At 41.3% G+C, this 18,650-nt stretch overlaps 1 protein-coding gene across 2 annotated transcripts in view; it reads right to left on the reverse strand.

Annotated features, from left to right (window-relative positions):
• LOC311135616 (phospholipase D2-like) overlaps nt 1–18,650 on the reverse strand; it is a 36,648-nt gene that overhangs the window by 13,247 nt on the left and 4,751 nt on the right. For both annotated transcript variants that reach the window (XM_084169632.1, XM_084169631.1), the window contains exons 4-12: nt 17,819–17,961; nt 17,555–17,648; nt 10,855–10,920; nt 10,710–10,768; nt 10,329–10,574; nt 4,087–4,230; nt 3,845–3,928; nt 1,849–1,927; nt 132–242 (exon numbers count right to left, since the gene is read on the reverse strand). In XM_084169632.1, coding sequence (XP_084025758.1) covers nt 132–242; nt 1,849–1,927; nt 3,845–3,928; nt 4,087–4,230; nt 10,329–10,574; nt 10,710–10,768; nt 10,855–10,920; nt 17,555–17,648; nt 17,819–17,961 — 1,026 coding nt within the window. The remainder of the gene's footprint in view (nt 1–131; nt 243–1,848; nt 1,928–3,844; nt 3,929–4,086; nt 4,231–10,328; nt 10,575–10,709; nt 10,769–10,854; nt 10,921–17,554; nt 17,649–17,818; nt 17,962–18,650) is intronic.

An 18,650-nucleotide genomic window follows, 5' to 3' on the forward strand; every position in this document is an offset into this window, starting at 1 on the left:
AGTTATTTGAATTTAAAATAATGACACAGTATAACACCAGCAATGAAAGCATGACGATGCTATGTGGTTAGTTTATCAGGTGTAAAGCACCACCTGATTGTAGAGCAGATATTAGAGTGTCTCAGACAGACCTTGATGTTGGGGTGCATGTCCATCAGTGTCCTCTTGCTGTGGCCACTGTTGATGCCCAGCGCCATCTCCACCTCCTTGTACAGGAGCACACACACTTTGACACCTTGTTCCTGCACAGAGAAAAGAAAGGATGGATATACACAGAAGGTGGGAAGGAGGAAAGGACCCAGCTAGCACATTTGGTTCCTTGGATGTTGTGGGAAAGTATGTTTTCGGTTTCACATTGGTTGTGGGAACGAAGCCATACGCTTCCTGACCGGTAAAACTGAACCTTTTTTAAAACATTCTGAGAACAGAAGTGAAAATTTCACCTGTTCTGGGAATGTTTATTTTTAGGTTGCAGGGAGGTTTTCAGAAAGTTTTACTTGAGTTCCATGAAAGTTTTCCTGGGAGGTTTTATTAACGTTCAAAGATCTGAAATCCTAGGTTATTTGAAAGTAATTAAATAACATTCTGAGAACATTCTCTAAATGTTGTGAAAGTTTTGTTATGGTTATTATTGACTCTAAAAACTACATTTTTTAAATAACTTTCACTGAATGTTTCAATAAGACTTAATAACACTGCTAGCTTATTTTGGGTTAACTTTTTTGAACTCCAAGCACAGATAGGACACATTGAAATTCATTTACTTAGGCATTAAACATGCAAACACATTACTTTTTTTATTGTGACACAGCATCAGTGAGATACAAACCTAATGTTTTTTTTACGCATACAAAGTTGTTCATTTTAGTCTAATGAAACAGACCCCATTTCAAAAGGAAACAAGCACTCATTAAGATTAGGTGTGGCCAATTAGTGGGCGCAGCCAACACACTTAACAAGATCCTGTAGAGGATAGAGAGAGTTTTGTTGAGAATGGAATATATACGTTTTAAAATAACATTCTTAGAATGTTTTCTGAATGTTACTGAAGTTTTCTTCATGTTCAGAGAACGGAATTTAAAGCCTATTGATGTTAATGTGTACAATTATTTTTTTTGAACATTTCCAGAATATTGCCAAGAACTTACATAAAAGAGAACCAACCATACATTCTCTGAACGTTCTGAGAACAGCACTTAAGTCACAGAATCTTTTAGAACGTTCCCAGAATGTGGTAAAAATATGTCATAAAATAGAACCACATGGGAACTTGTGTGGAATGTTCTGTGGAAGTACTGAAATTCCCACAAAAGAACGTTGTTTCTTAAAGTTATTTGAACAATTTGAGAACATTACTTTAAATAGAACCATGAGGAAACGTTATGCTGAAAGTACTGAAATTCCCACAGAAGAACATGGTTTCTTAACGTTCTCTGAACTATTTGAGAACATTCCCAATGTCAAACCATTTGGAGAACGTTCCTAGAACATGACCAAAAATGTAATTAAATGTAACCATGTTTGAACTTTAAGGAAACGTTCTGTGAAATGAAATACCATGTAAATAATGTGCTTTTTTGTCAAGTTCCTTAAATGTGCTGAGAATGTTCCAAAGCCAAGCAACTATCCTGCACCATTCCCAGAAAGTTGGGGAAGGTTGTATGCAAAATAACCAATAGGATACCTACGCTCTCACCAAGCTCTAAGAAACAAATGGCTCTCAGAACATTATGTGCTGGCTGGGAAGACATTAACCTTCAGTGCTTTCAGAGGAGAGGAGGGAGGAGGACAGGTAAAAGCGAAACTAGAGATATGTTGACAGGAGAAAGGTGGGAAGTAGATTCGTACTGCTTTGCGTTTGAGGATCTGGTCCAGGCGCCAGTATGTGTCTGTAGCTGGCCTCTTCAGGAAAACCTCTGGGCTGAGCCTGGGAGGGAGGGAGGGAAATAAATATTCACCATGCAATATTAACCATGTACATACAGTGCATTCGGAAAGTATTCAGACACCTTCACTTTTTCCACATTTTGTTACGTTACAAACTTATTTTTAAGTCATTTTTTCCCATCATCAATCTACACATAATACTCCATAATCACAAAGCAAAAACAGGTTTGTAGAAATTTTTAAAATATATTTTAAAAAAAAAACTGAAATATCACATTGACATAAGTATTCAGACCCTTTACTCAGTGCTTTGTTAAAGCACCTTTGGCAGCGATTACAGCCTAGAGTCTTCTTGGGCATGATGCTACAAGCTTAGCAAACCTGTATTTGGGGAGTTTCTCACATTCTTCTCTGCAGATCCTCTCAAGCTCTGTCAGGTTGGATGGGGAGTGTCGCTGCACAGCTATTTTCAGGTCTCTCTAGAGATGTTCGAGCGGGTTCAAGTCTGGGCTCTGGCTGGGCCACTCAAGGACATTCAGAGACTCCTGCGTTGGCTGTGTGCTTAGGGTCGTTGTCCTGGGGCGAAGGTGAACCTTCACCCCAGTCTGAGGTCCTGAGCATTCTGGAGCAGGTTTTCATCAAGGATCTCTCTGTACTTTGCACCGTTCATCTTTTCATCAATCCTTTCTAGTCTTCCAGTCCCTGCCGCTGAAAAACATCCCCACAGCATGATGCTGCCAACACTATGCTTCACCGTAGGGATGGTGCCAGGTTTCCTCCAGACGAGATGCTTGGCATTCAAGCCAAAGAGTTCAATCTTGGTTTCATCAGACCAGATAATCTTGTTTCTCATGGTCTGAGTCCTTTAGGTGTCTTTTGGCAAACTCCAAGCGGGCTGTCATGTGCCTTTTACTGAGGAGTGGCTTCCGTCTGGCCACGCTACCATAAAGGCCTGATTGGTGGAGTGCTGCAGAGATGGGAGAATCTTCCAGAAGGACAACCATCTCCACAGAGGAACTCTGGAGCTCTGTCAGAGTGACCATCGGGTTCTTGGTCACCTCCCTGAACAAGACCCTTCTCCCCCGATTGCTCAGTTTGGCCGGGCAGCCAGCTCTAGGAAGAGTCTAGGTGGTTCCAAACTTCTTCCATTTAAGAATGATGGAGGCCACTGTGTTCTTGGGGACCTTCAATGCTGCAGACATTATTTGCTACCCTTCCCCAGATCTGTGCCTCGACACAATCCTGTCTCTGAGCTCTACGGACAATTCCTTCGACCTCATGGCTTGGTTTTTGCTCTGACATGCACTGCCAACTGTGGGACCTTAGATGTGTGCCTTTCCAAATCATGTCCAATCAATTGAATTTACCACAGGTGGACTCCAATGAAGTTGTAGAAACATCTCAAGGAGGATCAATGGAAACAGGATGCACCTGAGCTCAATTTCGAGTCTCATAGCAAAGGGTCTGAATACTTATGTAAATAAGGTATTTCTGTTTTTTATTTTTAATACATTTGCAAAAATGTCTAAAAACCTGTTTTTGCTTCATCATTATGGGGTATTGTGTGTAGATTGATGAGGCTGAAACTTAACAAAATGTGGAAAAAGTAAACGGGTCTGAATACTTTCCGAATGCACTGTATTAACACTGTTTCCTGCTGTTTACAGACTAATTAGAAACAAACCTAATAAAATGTTGGAAAAAGTGGTCTCCGTTGTTATTGAGAGAGTGAAATCAAATATTTGTTTTGTTTGCTGTATGCTCTAATTTAGCTAATGGCATAGCAGAGCCATGTATACAGTATTGGGATCTGGATAACCACTCTCTGTAATTATGGAGAGCACTGTGCTTACATCAGTCTTGGAACACACAGTAGGCGTACTAGCTATAGAGATATAGTGTATAATAATAATATAATGTTCTATTCTATTTCTATGGTGCTAGCTCTGCTACTCACCACCAGTCTGTGATGAAAATCTCCTCCTTGGCCTGCTCCAGAGCATCAGCCAGGTCTGCAAAGTAGCCACTGCCATTTACATACCTTTAATACAACCAATTCATAAACAGAGACATTACATTCAAGTTAAGGGAGCACAAAGCTATGGATGTATACAGTATGTACAAATACCACATCATCAGCTAATGTGAAGCAATACACACACACACACACACACACACACACACACACACACATCTGACCATTTAGTGAGTGTGTTCTCCCGTGGTGGGGCAAAGCCCCCAAAGCGTTGGACCTGGAGGAATTCACAGGGCTCAGCCAGCCTGTTGATCTCATGGCTCCACCAGCGAGCCTGTCTGTAGCTGTTACACTTGATGACCAGATTCCTAAAACACACACACAACGCTCATGTAAGAACACACATAATATGGGAGAGTGGGGTAAGTTGAACCGAATAATTATTTGAGCCACCCCAATTGTTTCTAGAAAACCATACACAAAATTAATAATGTGGCCAAATATTTAGGAAGAGTTCATAATTTCATCGAGTCTGTGAAGGAAGAAGCCATATGGGGACAGTGGTAATTAAGTTTGGTCCAAAAAACTAATGTTCACAAAGTCAAATGAATTTATTGTGTTCTAGGTTTCATGACGCTTGTATCTAAACCAAAGTAGATACAGTTGAAGTCGGAAGTTTACATACACCTTAGCCAAATGAATTTAAACTCAGTTTTTCACAATTCCTGACATTTAATCCTAGTAAAAATTCCCTGTCAGTCGGTCAGTTAGGATCACCACTTTATTTTAAGAATGTGAAATGTCAGAATAATAGTAGAGAGAATGATTTATTTCAGCTTTTATTTATTTCATCACATTCCCAATGGGTCAGAAGTTTACATACACTCAATTAGTATTTGGTAGCATTGCCTTTAAATTGTTTAACTTGGGTCAACCGTTTCTGGTAGCCTTCCACAAACTTCCCACAATAAGTTGGGTGAATTTTGGCACATTCCTCCTGACAGAGCTGGTGTAACTGAGTCAGGTTGGTAGGGCTCCTTGCTCGCACACGCTTTTTCAGTTCTGCCCACACATTTTCTTTGTGATGGCCTCTCCAATACCTTGACTTTGTTGTCCTTAAGCCATTTTGCCAAAACTTTGGAAGTATGCTTGGGGTCATTGTCCATTTGGAAGACCCATTTGCGACGAAGCTGTTCTTCGGCTTGCAAGCCCCCCCTTTTTCCTCCAAACATAACGATGGTCATTATGGCCAAACAGTTATATTTTTGTTTCATCAGACCAGAGGACATTTCTCCAAAAAGTACGATCTTTGTCCCCATGTGCAGTTGCAAACTGTAGTCTGGCTTTTTTATGGTGGTTTTGGAGCAGTGGCTTTCTTGCTGAGCGGCCTTTCAGGTTATGTCGATATAGGACTCGTTTTACTGTGGAGATAGATACTTTTGTACCTGTTTCCTCCAGCATCTTCACAAGGTCCTTTGCTGTTGTACTGGGAATGATTTCGCACCAAGGTACATTCATCTCTAGGAGACAGAACGCGTCTCCTTCCTGAGTGGTATGACAGCTGCGTGGTCCCATGGTGTTTATACTTGCGTACTATTGTTTGTACAGATGAACGTGGTACCTTACATTTACATTTACGTCATTTAGCAGACGCTCTTATCCAGAGCGACTTACAAATTGGTGCATTCACCTTATAGCCAGTGGGATAACCACTTTACAATGTTTTATTTTATTTATTTTTTAATTTTTTTGGGGGGGTGGGGTGGGGTAAGGGGGGGATAGAAGGATTACTTTATCCTATCCCAGGTATTCCTTAAAGAGGTGGGGTTTCAAATGTCTCCGGAAGGTGGTGAGTGACTCCGCTGTCCTGGCGTCGTGAGGGAGCTTGTTCCACCATTGGGGTGCCAGAGCAGCGAACAGTTTTGACGGGGCTGAGCGGGAACTGTGCTTCCGCAGAGGTAGGGGAGCCAGCAGGCCAGAGGTGGATGAACGCAATGCCCTTGTTTGGGTGTAGGGACTGATCAGAGCCTGAAGGTACGGAGGTGCCGTTCCCCTCACAGCTCCGTAGGCAAGCACCATGGTCTTGTAGCAGATGCGAGCTTCAACTGGAAGCCAGTGGAGTGTGCGGAGGAGCGGGGTGACGTGAGAGAACTTGGGAAGGTTGAACACCAGACGGGCTGCGGCATTCTGGATGAGTTGTAGGGGTTTAATGGCACAGGCAGGGAGCCCAGCCAACAGCGAGTTGCAGTAATCCAGACGGGAGATGACAAGTGCCTGGATTAGGACCTGTGCCGCTTCCTGTGTAAGGCAGGGTCGTACTCTCTGAATGTTGTAGAGCATGAACCTACAGGATCGGGTCACCACCTTGATGTTAGCGGAGAATGACAGGGTGTTGTCCAGGGTCACGCCAAGGCTCTTCGCACTCTGGGAGGAGGACACAACGGAGTTGTCAACCGTGATGGCAAGATCATGGAACGGGCAGTCCTTCCCCGGGAGGAAGAGCAGCTCCGTCTTGCCAAAGTTCAGCTTGAGGTGGTGATCCGTCATCCATACTGATATGTCTGCCAGACATGCAGAGATGCGATTCGCCACCTGGTTATCAGAAGGGGGAAAGGAGAAGATTAGTTGTGTGTCGTCTGCGTAGCAATGATAGGAGAGGCCATGTGAGGATATGACAGAGCCAAGTGACTTGGTGTATAGCGAGAATAGAAGAGGGCCTAGAACTGAGCCCTGGGGGACACCAGTGGTGAGAGCACGTGGTGCGGAGACAGCTTCTCGCCACGCCACTTGGTAGGAGCGACCGGTCAGGTAGGACGCAATCCAAGAGTGAGCCGCGCCTAAGATGCCCAGCTCGGAGAGGGTGGAGAGGAGGATCTGATGGTTCACAGTATCAATGGCAGCAGACAGGTCTAGAAGGACAAGAGCAGAGGAGAGAGAGTTAGCTTTAGCAGTGCGGAGAGCCTCTGTGACACAGAGAAGAGCAGTCTCAGTTGAATGACCAGTCTTGAAACCTGACTGGTTTGGATCAAGAAGGTCATTCTGAAAGAGATAGCAAGAGAGTTGGCTAAAGACGGCATGCTCAAGAGTTTTGGAGAGAAAAGAAAGAAGGGATACTGGTCTGTAGTTGTTGACATCAGAGGGATCGAGTGTTGATTTTTTGAGAAGGGGTGCAACTCTCGCTCTCTTGAAGACGAAGGGACATAGCCAGCGGTCAAGGATGAGTTGATCAGCAAGGTGAGGTAAGGGAGAAGGTCACCGGAGATGGTCTGGAGAAGAGAGGAGGGGATAGGGTCAAGCGGGCAGGTTGTTGGGCGGCCGGCCGTCACAAGTCGCAAGATTTTATCTGGAGAGAGAGGGGAGAAAGAAGTCAATGTGAGCAGGACCAGCGGTGTCATTTGACTTAATAAATGAGGATCGGATGTCGTCAACCTTCTTTTCAAAATGGTTGACGAAGTCATCCACAGAGAGGGAGGAGGGGGGGAGGATTCAGTTAGAGGCAGATGCTTGGAATTTAGAGTGGTAGAAAGTGGCCTTAGCAGCAGAAACAGATGAAGAAAATGTAGAGAGGAGGGAGTGAAAAGATGCCAGGTCCGCAGGGAGTCTAGTTTTCCTCCATTTCCGCAAACCTTCAGACGTTTGGAAATTGCTCCCAAGGATGAACCAGACTTGTGGAGGTCTACACATTTTTTTTTCGGAGGTCTTGGCTGATTTCTTTCGATTTTCCCATGATGTCAAGCAAAGAGGCACTGAGTTTGAAGGTAGGCCTTGAAATACATCCACAGCTACACCTCCAATTGACTCAAATGATGTCAATTAGCCTATCAGAAGCTTCTAAAGCCATGACATCATTTTCTGGAATTTTCCAAGCTGTTTAAAGGCACAGTCAACTTAGTGTATGTAAACTTCTGACCCACTGGAATTGTGATACAGTGAATTATAAGTGAAATAATCTGTCTGTAAACAATTGTTGGAAAAATTACTTGTGTCATGCACAAAGTAGATGTCCTAACCGACTTGCCAAAACTATAGTTTGTTAACAAGAAATTTGTGGTGTGGTTGAAAAACAAGTTTTAATGACTCCAACCTAAGTGTACGTAAACTTCCGACTTCAACTGTAGTTTTATACATCAGTTGAGACCTCTATAAGCTAAAATATGAGGTCCTAAACCTAGCATGAAAGTGTATCCTTGTCCACTTTCATGTGTGGGCTAATATAGTCAACATGTTTGCCTTGGGGTAAGTTGTGTCAATGGCCATGGGGTAAGTTGAGCTAATGTCCACCATACCCCATACAAATGATCATCACATTTGTCAGTTTTGTGCATAATATGCATAGTATTTTTGCAATGTGTCATGTATGAACTCAAGATAGTGCATTTTTATTGTTACAGAGCAGACATAATCATGCCCCCTGTCTACACACATAAAACAAGCAGGGGTCTTGCCCCCCTTGAGATTATTGAGAGAGCAGCCAAGGAAGTGAGAGAAGGGAAGAAGTCCATTAGAGCAGCAGCAAGGGATGAAAAAATAGACTGAATGACACTGAAGAGGTACATTGACAAAAACCTAAATGAACATGTACCTGTGCGAAAGAGGCTATGATAGAGTAGCAGAGGCACACAAGGTCTTATCTGATGACATGGAGTCTGAGCTTCCTAAACATATCAAGAATCTTGCGGACCAGTAGCCTCAAATGCAGAGAACTTGCCTACGAATCAGACAACTGGTCAAGAAATGAAAGAGCAAGTGATATTGAACAAAAATATCTATATCTGAATGTAGGCATACATTTAAGATATACAATACACACATCCCCATTCCATTAATTAAACTTTGACCTATCAGCACCATTACCCACTGTCACAGGACACCATCAACCACTTACGACAAGGTGACTCAACTTACCCCGTCCCATGCTCAACTTGCCCCAAATTGTGCCAAGAGACCACTTTTTTTGGACAAGCTGTGTTTTCAAAACTGTTATGTTTACATGAATTCTGATTAATTCCACAGATACACAACATCCTGAAATATATGTAGATATCTTGTTAGAAATAATACTAAATGTGAACCGTTCCAGGAAGCTAGGCGAATGTTGCACATCACTACTTCACAGGAGAGGCATTTTAACATTCTTTTTTTTTATTTGATCAAAATAAGTTTTGGGGCAGAAATGCCTTCTGGAACATGTGGACTGTCATGTGCCTTAATAACAAACATGTATGCCATCTATAAATACAAATAATAAATAATACATTACAAGCCTAGTTGGTTTAACCACGGAAAAAGACAGGAACCTTCCCACTAGCCATGATTGGCTGAGATAATGGTTGGCCTGGACATGAGTTCGGATTGGTCTGCCATGTAGCATGCTTCTGTTTATAACACGAGCTGCTCATTATGTGTAGATAATCATTTTTACCAAGTCTTTTTTTAAAGATATCATGAAAAACTGAAAAAGTGTTGCTACTGCTGAATTTAACAGGCGCTATCGACAAAGATCAGTGGGAAACAGTTGTGATGGACTACCATTTGTATTGCTAGTTATAGCCTAATGTTAGCTAGTTAGCTAATATTGAACTTAGTTGGTTAGCGTTAGCTACCTGCAGATTCATGCATGGTGCATGGTAGTATGGGTTGGGATTATGGGTCTAAACAAAAGACTCCACTATGCAAGTAATCATTTCACTGTACCTTTGACACCTTTGGTATCCTGTGCATGTGACAAATAAACTCAGATTTTATTTGATATAGTGTGTGTTTACCAGAGACGGTAATGTGAAGAACAATATGACCTGCACCAAAGTCAGATTAGGATATAGGCCAAGGACTAGATAAAGTGTATTTTTACTAATACTTTTTGCTACTACTTTCACCACATTTAGTCTTAATGTTTTAGTGTTTACTACACTACCTTACTCACTCTGTTTAGCACATGGCCTCACACGTGAATCCTTAAAGAGATGGGTGGAGCTAAGGCTTAAGCAGGTGTTAACGATGCTGAATGGGTGTAGAAAATGAAGATCTCTCCAGTAGGTGTACAAAAGCATTCACGGGCCATTTTCTCAAAAGTGGTGTTACAAGTTTATCAACTTTCAAAGCAAAATTACTTTCCCATTGTTCCTCAACTGCTGTGTATTAAATACAATTTTCTAGCTCTGAAACTCTACTTTTATCCAATATAAAAAACATAATTTCAAATGTTGCTACATACGACCGTATCAAGGTGGTGGGTCACATACTGTATTTCCCTTGACGTAGTGATGCTGAAAGTAAAATAAATCTATTTACCCCACTCTCCCCTACCTGCCTGCACAAATACACACACAGCTAGGGATTGACGCATAAATAAACAATTAGGAATACAAATGTATACTTCACAAGTGTGATCTGTATTTGAGTGTACACTTTTATGAGTGTGTCTGCCTACAGGTACATCACATTTTGGACACCACTATGGACTTACCTGGTGAAGTTCTGAATGCAGACCCCATACTTGGTGTCAGTGTATGCACGGCCCACTTGTACTTTGAACTCCGGGTCAAAGACCAGTACGAAGCAGACGACCCCGTTTTCCCGGTTCATATAGAGCAGGAAGGAGTCCTTGACCACCAGCCAGCGCTTTGACCAGCGGAAGCAGAACTGGTGATGACCAATACAGTTCAGCCCCTGGATACGATGACCTCCTGATCTTTTGAAGATAGAACCCTCCCTGAAATACAATGACATCACTCCCATTGCTCACACGGACATAGAATTAGTCACATTAAAATATACTGAATAGCACTCACAGTCTCTCCTTCTCGTATACCATCACACACTCTCATAGACTATTAATAGTGCTTACAGGCCTTTGGGTCCAAGCTCACTGACAAAGGAGAGAGCACTGACATCAAGGAATTCCAGCTGAAATCAGAACAAGATAGACAGTGATGACAGCACATCCTGACACTGAATGATAATTGGTGTGTGTGTGTGTCATCTTCACTCACCATGCCGTGGTAGTTCTTACAAAAGGAATTCTCCAGAAGGCCATTTAGATATTCCTCAAGGTATTTCTACAACAGAGAGATCAGAAATCAGGACTGATAGCCTACTAGCCCACAGGGGGTTCTGAGAAGAAAAAAAAGTATATACAGTACCAGTCAAAAGTTTGGACACACCTACTCATTCAAGGTTTTTCTTTATTTTTACTATTTTCTACATTGTAGAATAATAGTGAAGACATCGAAACTATGAAATAACACATCAATGCTACTTTGAAGAATCTCAAATATAAAATATATTTTGATTTGTTTAACACTTTTTTGGTTACTACATGATTCCAGATGACAGCTTTGCACACACTTGGCATTCTCTCAACCAGCTTCACCTGGAATGCTTTTCCAACAGTCTTGAAGGAGTTCCCACATATGCTGAGCACTTGTTGGCTGCTTTTCCTTCACTCTGCGGTCCAACTCATCCCAAACCATCTCCATTGGGTTGAGGTCGGGTGATTGTGGAGGCCAGGTCATATGATGCAGCACTCCATCACTCTCCTTCTTGGTCAAACAGTCCTTACACAGCCTGGAGGTGTGTTGGGTCATTGTCCTGTTGAAAATCAAATGATAGTCCCACTAAGCCCAAACCAGATGGGATGGCGTATTGCTGCAGAATGCTTTGGTAGCCATGCTGGTTAACTGTGCCTTGAATTCTAAATAAATCCCAGACAGTGTCACCAGCAAAGCACCCCCACACCATAACACCTCATCCTCCGTGCTTCACGGGGGAAACCACACATGCGGAGACCATCCGTTCACCTACTCTGCGTCTCACAAAGACACGGCGGTTGGAACCAAATATCTCAAATTTGGACTCATCAGACCAAAGGACAGATTTCCACCGGTCTAATGTCCATTGCTTGTGTTTCTTGGCCCAAGCAAGTCTCTTCTTCTTATTGGTGTCCTTTAGTTGTGGTTTCTTTGCAGCAATTCAACCATGAAGGCCTGATTCATGCAGTCTCCTCTGAACAGTTGATGTTGAGATGTGTCTGTTATTTGAACTCTGTGAAGCATTTATTTGGGCTGCAATCTGAGGTGCAGTTAACTCTAATTAACTTATCCTCTGCAGCAGAGGTAACTCTGGGTCTTCCTTTCCTGTGGCGGTCCTCATGAGAGCCAGTTTCATCATAGCGCTTGATTGTTTTTGCAATGGCACTTGAAGAAACTTTCATAGTTCTTGACATTTTCCGGAATGACTGACCTTCATGTCTTAAAGTAATGATGGACTGTCGTTTCTCTTTGCTTATTTGAGCTGTTCTTGCCATAATATGGACTTGATCTTTTACCAAATAGGGCTATCTTCTGTATACCACCCCTACCTTGTCACAACACAACTGATTGGCTCAAATGCATTAAGAACTAAATAAATTCCACAAAATAACTTTTAAGAAGGCACACCTGTTAATTGAAATGCATTCCAGGTGACTACCTCATGAAGCTGCTTGAGAGAAAGCAAAGCTGTCATCAAGGCAAAGGGTGGCTATGAGTGGCGCAGTGGTCTAAGGCACTGCATCGCAGTGCTAACTGTGCCACTAGAGATCCTGGTTCGAATCCAGGCTCTGTCGCAGCCGGCCGCGACCGGGAGACTCATGGGCGGCGCACAATTGGCCCAGCGTCGTCCAGGGTAGGGGAGGGAATGGCCGGCAGGGATATAGCTCAGTTGATAGAGCATGGCGTTTGCAACGCCAGGGTTGTGGGTTCGATTCCCACGGGGGGCCAGTATAAAAAAATGTAATCACTAACTGTAAGTCGCTCTGGATAAGAGCGTCTGCTAAATGACTAAAATGTAAATGTAAATGTATTTGAAGTATCTCAAATATAAAATATATTTTGATTTGTTTAACCTTTTTTGGTTACTACATGATTCCATATGTGTTGTTTCATAGTTCTGATGTCTTCCCTATTATTCTACAATGTAGAAAATAGTAAAAATAAAGAAAAACCCTTGAATGAGTAGGTGTGTCCAAACTTTTGACTGGTACTGTACCCGAGTGGCGCAGTGGTCTAAGGCATTGCATCTCAGTGCTTGAGGCGTCACTACAGACCCTCTGGTTCGATTTCAGGCTGTATCACAACCGACCATGATTGGGAGTCCCATAGGGCGGCGCACAATTGGCCCAGCGTCGTCCGGGTAGGCCGTCATTGTAAATAAGAATTTGTTCTTAACTGACTTGCCTAGTTAAATAAAGGAAAAAATTAAAATAAAAAATACAGAGAGAGACATTGAAATGACTAAAACCAAAACGAAACTGTGTAGAAATGATAATGGACCTGCATTTACAGTCTTCTCACTCTGTCCAGCTTGCTAACAGTCATCGAAAAGAATGCTAGACAGTCAGGGAGCATCGAAAATTCCAAAAGCGATGGATAGAGGACCAATTCGTTCAAATTTTGACGGCGAGGAAATATAACCCTCCGGACCTCGGTGAAGACCGAATGCAGCCATCAGGGCAAAATGAGTTTGACACCTCTGGCCTACATGATCAAATGTCAACAAATCAAATGGTCAGATAGAAGAACCCCTGATAGTGATAAAATGTCACACAAGATTGAGCCCTCATGTTGTTTTTGTGTGGAGGGTATTATCTAGAACAGAGTAGATGTAAGGGCATCCCACTGGCCACAAACTGGTAAATCATTGTTGTTTCAACATAATTTGTAAACGTATTGTGACGTGGAATCTACGTGGACAATACATAAAAAGTAATAAATGTAAACTGTTGTTTTTAGTGTGAAATTTCAACCACAGGATTATGTCATCATGGTAACCAATTTTCAACATAGAAAAACCTTTGAAAAAACATCAGATCTTCAATGTTATATCCACTATCAGAAGAAAAAAAAACTATAGGTTGGGCAGCACCTCCTACTGGATAATTGATCTACCTACAGCTATCCATTTGGTCTCCATTCCAGGGTTTAACCAAACCCAGCCCTGCTTAGCTATGACATTTGTTATCGTGATAATTATTGAGAGATTAGGGCTGTGGCGGTCATGAAATTTTGTCAGCTGGTGATTGTCAAGCAAATAACTGCCGGTCTATTGACCGTTAATTAAGGTAAACACATTTAGCATCTCCTGGCTTCCACGCATAGCCTACAAGCCACTGATGCAGACCTTTGGAACATCTACATTTTAAATAGTCTAATAAATCATGTAATATAGCCTACACCTTCACAATAAATCCAATATTTATTTTAGACAGGTCCAAAGAAACATGATATGAAGAAAATGTAGTCTATTTCAGAAGAACAGAATGGCATCCTCTGCGTTGTCCATATGTTAGGCCCTGATCTGGATATGCCATTTGGCTGTGGGCTACACTAGTTCATTTAGCAGACAAGATTTGCTTAGAAATCCATGGCAATATTTTATATTATTTTATAGTATGAAGAATGCAATTGAACATAGCTGAATAAAATATTAAGTATATTTTTCTCTAAACGATTTGAGGGAGTGCGCACATGCGGCTATTCTGTGTTGAGCGGTTAACAAAGACACAGGTTCTCCTATATGCTTAATTTAGAGTTATTTATGTAACTTTAGTTGTGATAAATATGTTGTGATATATGTTTTGATTTTTAATACATTCTAAGGCTGCATGATGCGACTCTAATGATGATTTGAAAAAAGTTGCATGAAAGGCATGAGCTCTGCTTTGTTTTTTGCGCAGGCTGTACACACTTCATCAGTCTCTCATTCACAATTTGAAAAGCACTTGATAATGCCTTGAATTTCCCGGCTGCATCCCCTTTGTGTGGCCATAATCCCTCCCAATGGCCATTGTGCCCTTGGGCTGAATATAATAATTACAATTCCCTTCTCCCCGCTGCGTGCCGAAGCACCTCTCACTCACGTGATCGGGTCTTTCTCACAGGCTACAAGTGAAGACAGACACATCGGGGACGCAACTGTGCTCGTCCTTATCCAATTCCGAGGCACATATTGAAGATATCCACATTTACTTTAAGTTAGCCAACAAGATGAGTAGGCCTAACGAACAGCAAAAGCACTAGCCTATGTCAATCTACTATCCCCCATAGTACAAAAGTTGACCTATTCTATTCTGTGCGAGAAATAAATATTCCAAACATAGTCCGGGACAGTTGTGGGATGCGATAGATCCCAAATTAATACAACCACTAGCATCAAAATACCTGTTTAAAGCAATGAGCCTGACACAACAGATGAGAACTTTTAGCTTAAAATGTTGATAAACTATTAGGCTGTCACATTAGAAGCGCAGCAATGCGCACACGGCAGTAGGCTATAAGCGCGAATGTTCCATTAGCAGGAGAACACCATTCTCAAAAGTGACCACAAATGCGATTATGCATGTAATGCTTTTATTATAAAAGGTGCATTTTTATGGTGAAAATGATCTTCCCCAAACTTGAAACTCACGCGCTGCGTATGTATGCCAGTTAGGCTCTACACCCGTTGTAAAGCGGATTAATGTGCTTCATTTTAAGATGTTATTTGGCCACTTTAGTTGTGATACAAACCTTATCAAAACATATAGGCCTATGGGCTAGGCTACATGAGGTGTGCAACTATGATTTGAAAAAGTCGCAAAAAAAAGCATGCGCTGTTTGCCTTAAGCTGTTCATCATTCACAAGTGATAATATATTATTCACAAGTGATAGGCTAATATTGTCACCCATCACACTATTCTTGATTTAATCTTGTCTTTACATATACTAAATAATATGTGTGAAATTTGTTTTGATTTAGAATGGACCATTATCATGCACCTTTCTCGAAACAGGGGCAGCGGGAAAAAAATACATGTCATCTATACACTTAAATAGCGAATGGAGGACGCTTTTCCCGTGGATAATTGTCATGCCAGCCAGGTAGGCTATACTCCTGTTTTATAGAGAAGCAATGTGCTCAATATTAGGAAGGTTGAGAAATAAATATAGTAGGCCTAGCCTATAGAAAGCTGATGGGATCCTCCTCTTTTTAATAGAGGCCATCACTCTGTTTTCTCATGCAATTGCATAGCCTATAGAAATGTTGCACAACATGAGCTCATGGGCTCTCATTAAGTGTTTGATTTGTTTTTCGAATACATTTGCATTGATGTCAGAGTGATTAGAGGGACAATAGAGTGCTGAGTATCAGGCAGTTAGCAAGTTTGGTAGGCTACTAATGACCATCAGCAGCATTAGAGCTTGGAGAAGCCTAATTACGGTGACTAAACGGTTACATGGAATTTGACTGCCAACATGACTTGTGACCACCGGTGTGGCGGTAATACGGTCACCGTAACAGCCCTATGAGCGATCTCTTAATAACTAAATAGATTCCCTGTTACTATTGACGTCATTCCAAAGGGTCAGTTTAACAGAGCAAATGAAATGTAACCATACTTTATAAATCATATATCATCAATATTTAGGCCTATATAGCATTTGCGAAGTCATCAACAACTATTGTTTCAATTCAACTAAAAATAGACAATACATTATAGGCCTAGGGTTTCAAGCTTTGGTTGATTTCAAATGTAATCTTCAAGTTGTTAATTAATATGTTGGATTCATGTCTCCAGCTCAACCAAAAATCTATGTTAAAGAATAAGACTAAATCAAATCAAACTTTAAATGCACTTTAATTAAAGTTTGATTTGATTTAGTCCTATTCTTTAACTTAGATTTTTGGTTGAGATGGAGACGTGAATCCAAAATATCAATTATTAATTTGTAGACAAACTGGAATTAAAGCCAGACTAAGTCAGTGGCACAAAAGATACAAGCTAATGTAACAGTTTTTATTCAACCTTAAAATGAGTAACACACCCATGGCCACATTCTGAGGTTACTGTAACTATAAATGTCTTCTTAGGCAATCATAAAAGGTGTGCATTGTGCATGTTCAAGATATCATGCAAAAGTTGCAGGTCTGTGGAGATCTTCACAATATTGCTATAATAATCTGTGCAGAATCTCAAACAGCATTGATCACTTGCACTACAGATGTAGGATTTTAATTTGATCACTCTTGCTGCTGATAATTTTTCAAACTTGTATTATATTCAAGGTTAAAAGAGCTTATAAAGTTAGTAATTTCCACTTTAAAATTACAGACTTGATTTGCCCTAATGAAAAATGGATGAACTCCTACAAAAAATTAAGTTAATTATAATACACATAATAATTCACATTTCCTGTTGCTGCAAGATTATTTTCATGCTGTAGCAAACTGGCTCAAATTAAGATCCTACATCTGTATGTACTTTTTATGTAATCTCAACTGCAGTCCAGGTCATTTGGTTGTGCTATTATATGAAGCACAGTGATAACACATTAAGTTGTTGTACAAATACAAAATATCTGACATTGTACTCCCATTTGAACTTTGTTGTGCTTTTCAATGGTTGAAAGCAAAGTTATAACACATTGGGAATTCAACAAACTTCAGTCTGTCTTTTTGAGTGGGTGCATAAAGGTGAAAATCTCATTGATCAACATCTCAACCAAATATTACCCACATTTCCATGTTGAAATGACATGGTGTGCCCAGTGGGATGAGCCTTTATGTGAGACTGAGTTATGTGTGGGTCTCTGTCTGCATGTGTACCATGGTGTTTATCAGAGTCTGTCTTTGTGTATACAGTATGTGTGGGTCCATGAATGTAAGAGTGATACCGGTTTGCTGGAGGTTTGTCTCATCCTCTCAGTCCCGTGTAGACTTGGCATCTCCTCTGTCATAGCCCTCAGCTGCGCTCTCTGGGCTGCAAATCTAAAAAGAGATGTTTGAATATTCTAAACATTTTCTTTCTTAAACTCGTACAGAAATCACAACAGGCCTTCACTCTGATTTGAATTGCATCCCCTCTAAACAAATGATTCTCCACACAGATAATGGTTTGCTTTGCATGTCTGAGCTTTGATTGGTGCTCTGAGTCTGACCTTCCCAGAGGAAGGAAGTGGGCCATCATCTTGTGCTTGTAGAGGTCACGATGCAGCTCCTGGAAGTGCTTGTATTTCCTCTTGACCGTCCAAGTGAACTTTCCATGGCTCAGCTTCACAGTGTACAGAGAGCACACACGGACCTGGCAGAGAATACATGTCATACACCTATATACACATCTACAGTTCACACACACACACACACACACACACGCAGGAATGCATATTATATACAGACACACAAATAAACACTATGCATATGTACAGTTGAAGTCGGAAGTTTACATACACTTAGGTTGGAGTCATTCAAACTTGTTTTTCAACCACTCCACAAATTTCTTGTTAACAAACTATAGTTTTGGCAAGTTGGTTAGGACATCTACTTTGTGCATGACACAAGTAATTTTTCCAAAAATTGTTTACAGACAGATTATTTCACGTATAATTCACTGTATCTGTCAGGTCGTGTTGTAGGTGTTGTGTAGGAATCAAACGCAGGAAGCAGACTGAATTCCAAAAAGCTGTATTACTGCCTAAACACAGGCAACAGGACAAAATAAGCCTGACAGCAAAATACGCACGAAGGCGAAAAGACAATGCGCACAAACAGGTGCGTCAAAATGAATAAGTGCACACACAAGTGCAACGAACGCTCCAGCAAACAGTGGAGAAAATAACGCTCAACCGAGCAAATACACAAACTGACGGTAACAATCACACACAACACAAGACAAACACAACGAGAAACTTATAGGACACTAATTACTACAAAACAGAAACAGGTGTAGAAACAAACAGACAAAAGCAAACGAACATGAAACATCAATCGGTG

Source organism: Coregonus lavaretus, assembly GCF_964263955.1.
Source record: "Coregonus lavaretus genome assembly, chromosome: 10".
In the NCBI taxonomy this organism is placed as follows: domain Eukaryota; kingdom Metazoa; phylum Chordata; class Actinopteri; order Salmoniformes; family Salmonidae; genus Coregonus; species Coregonus lavaretus.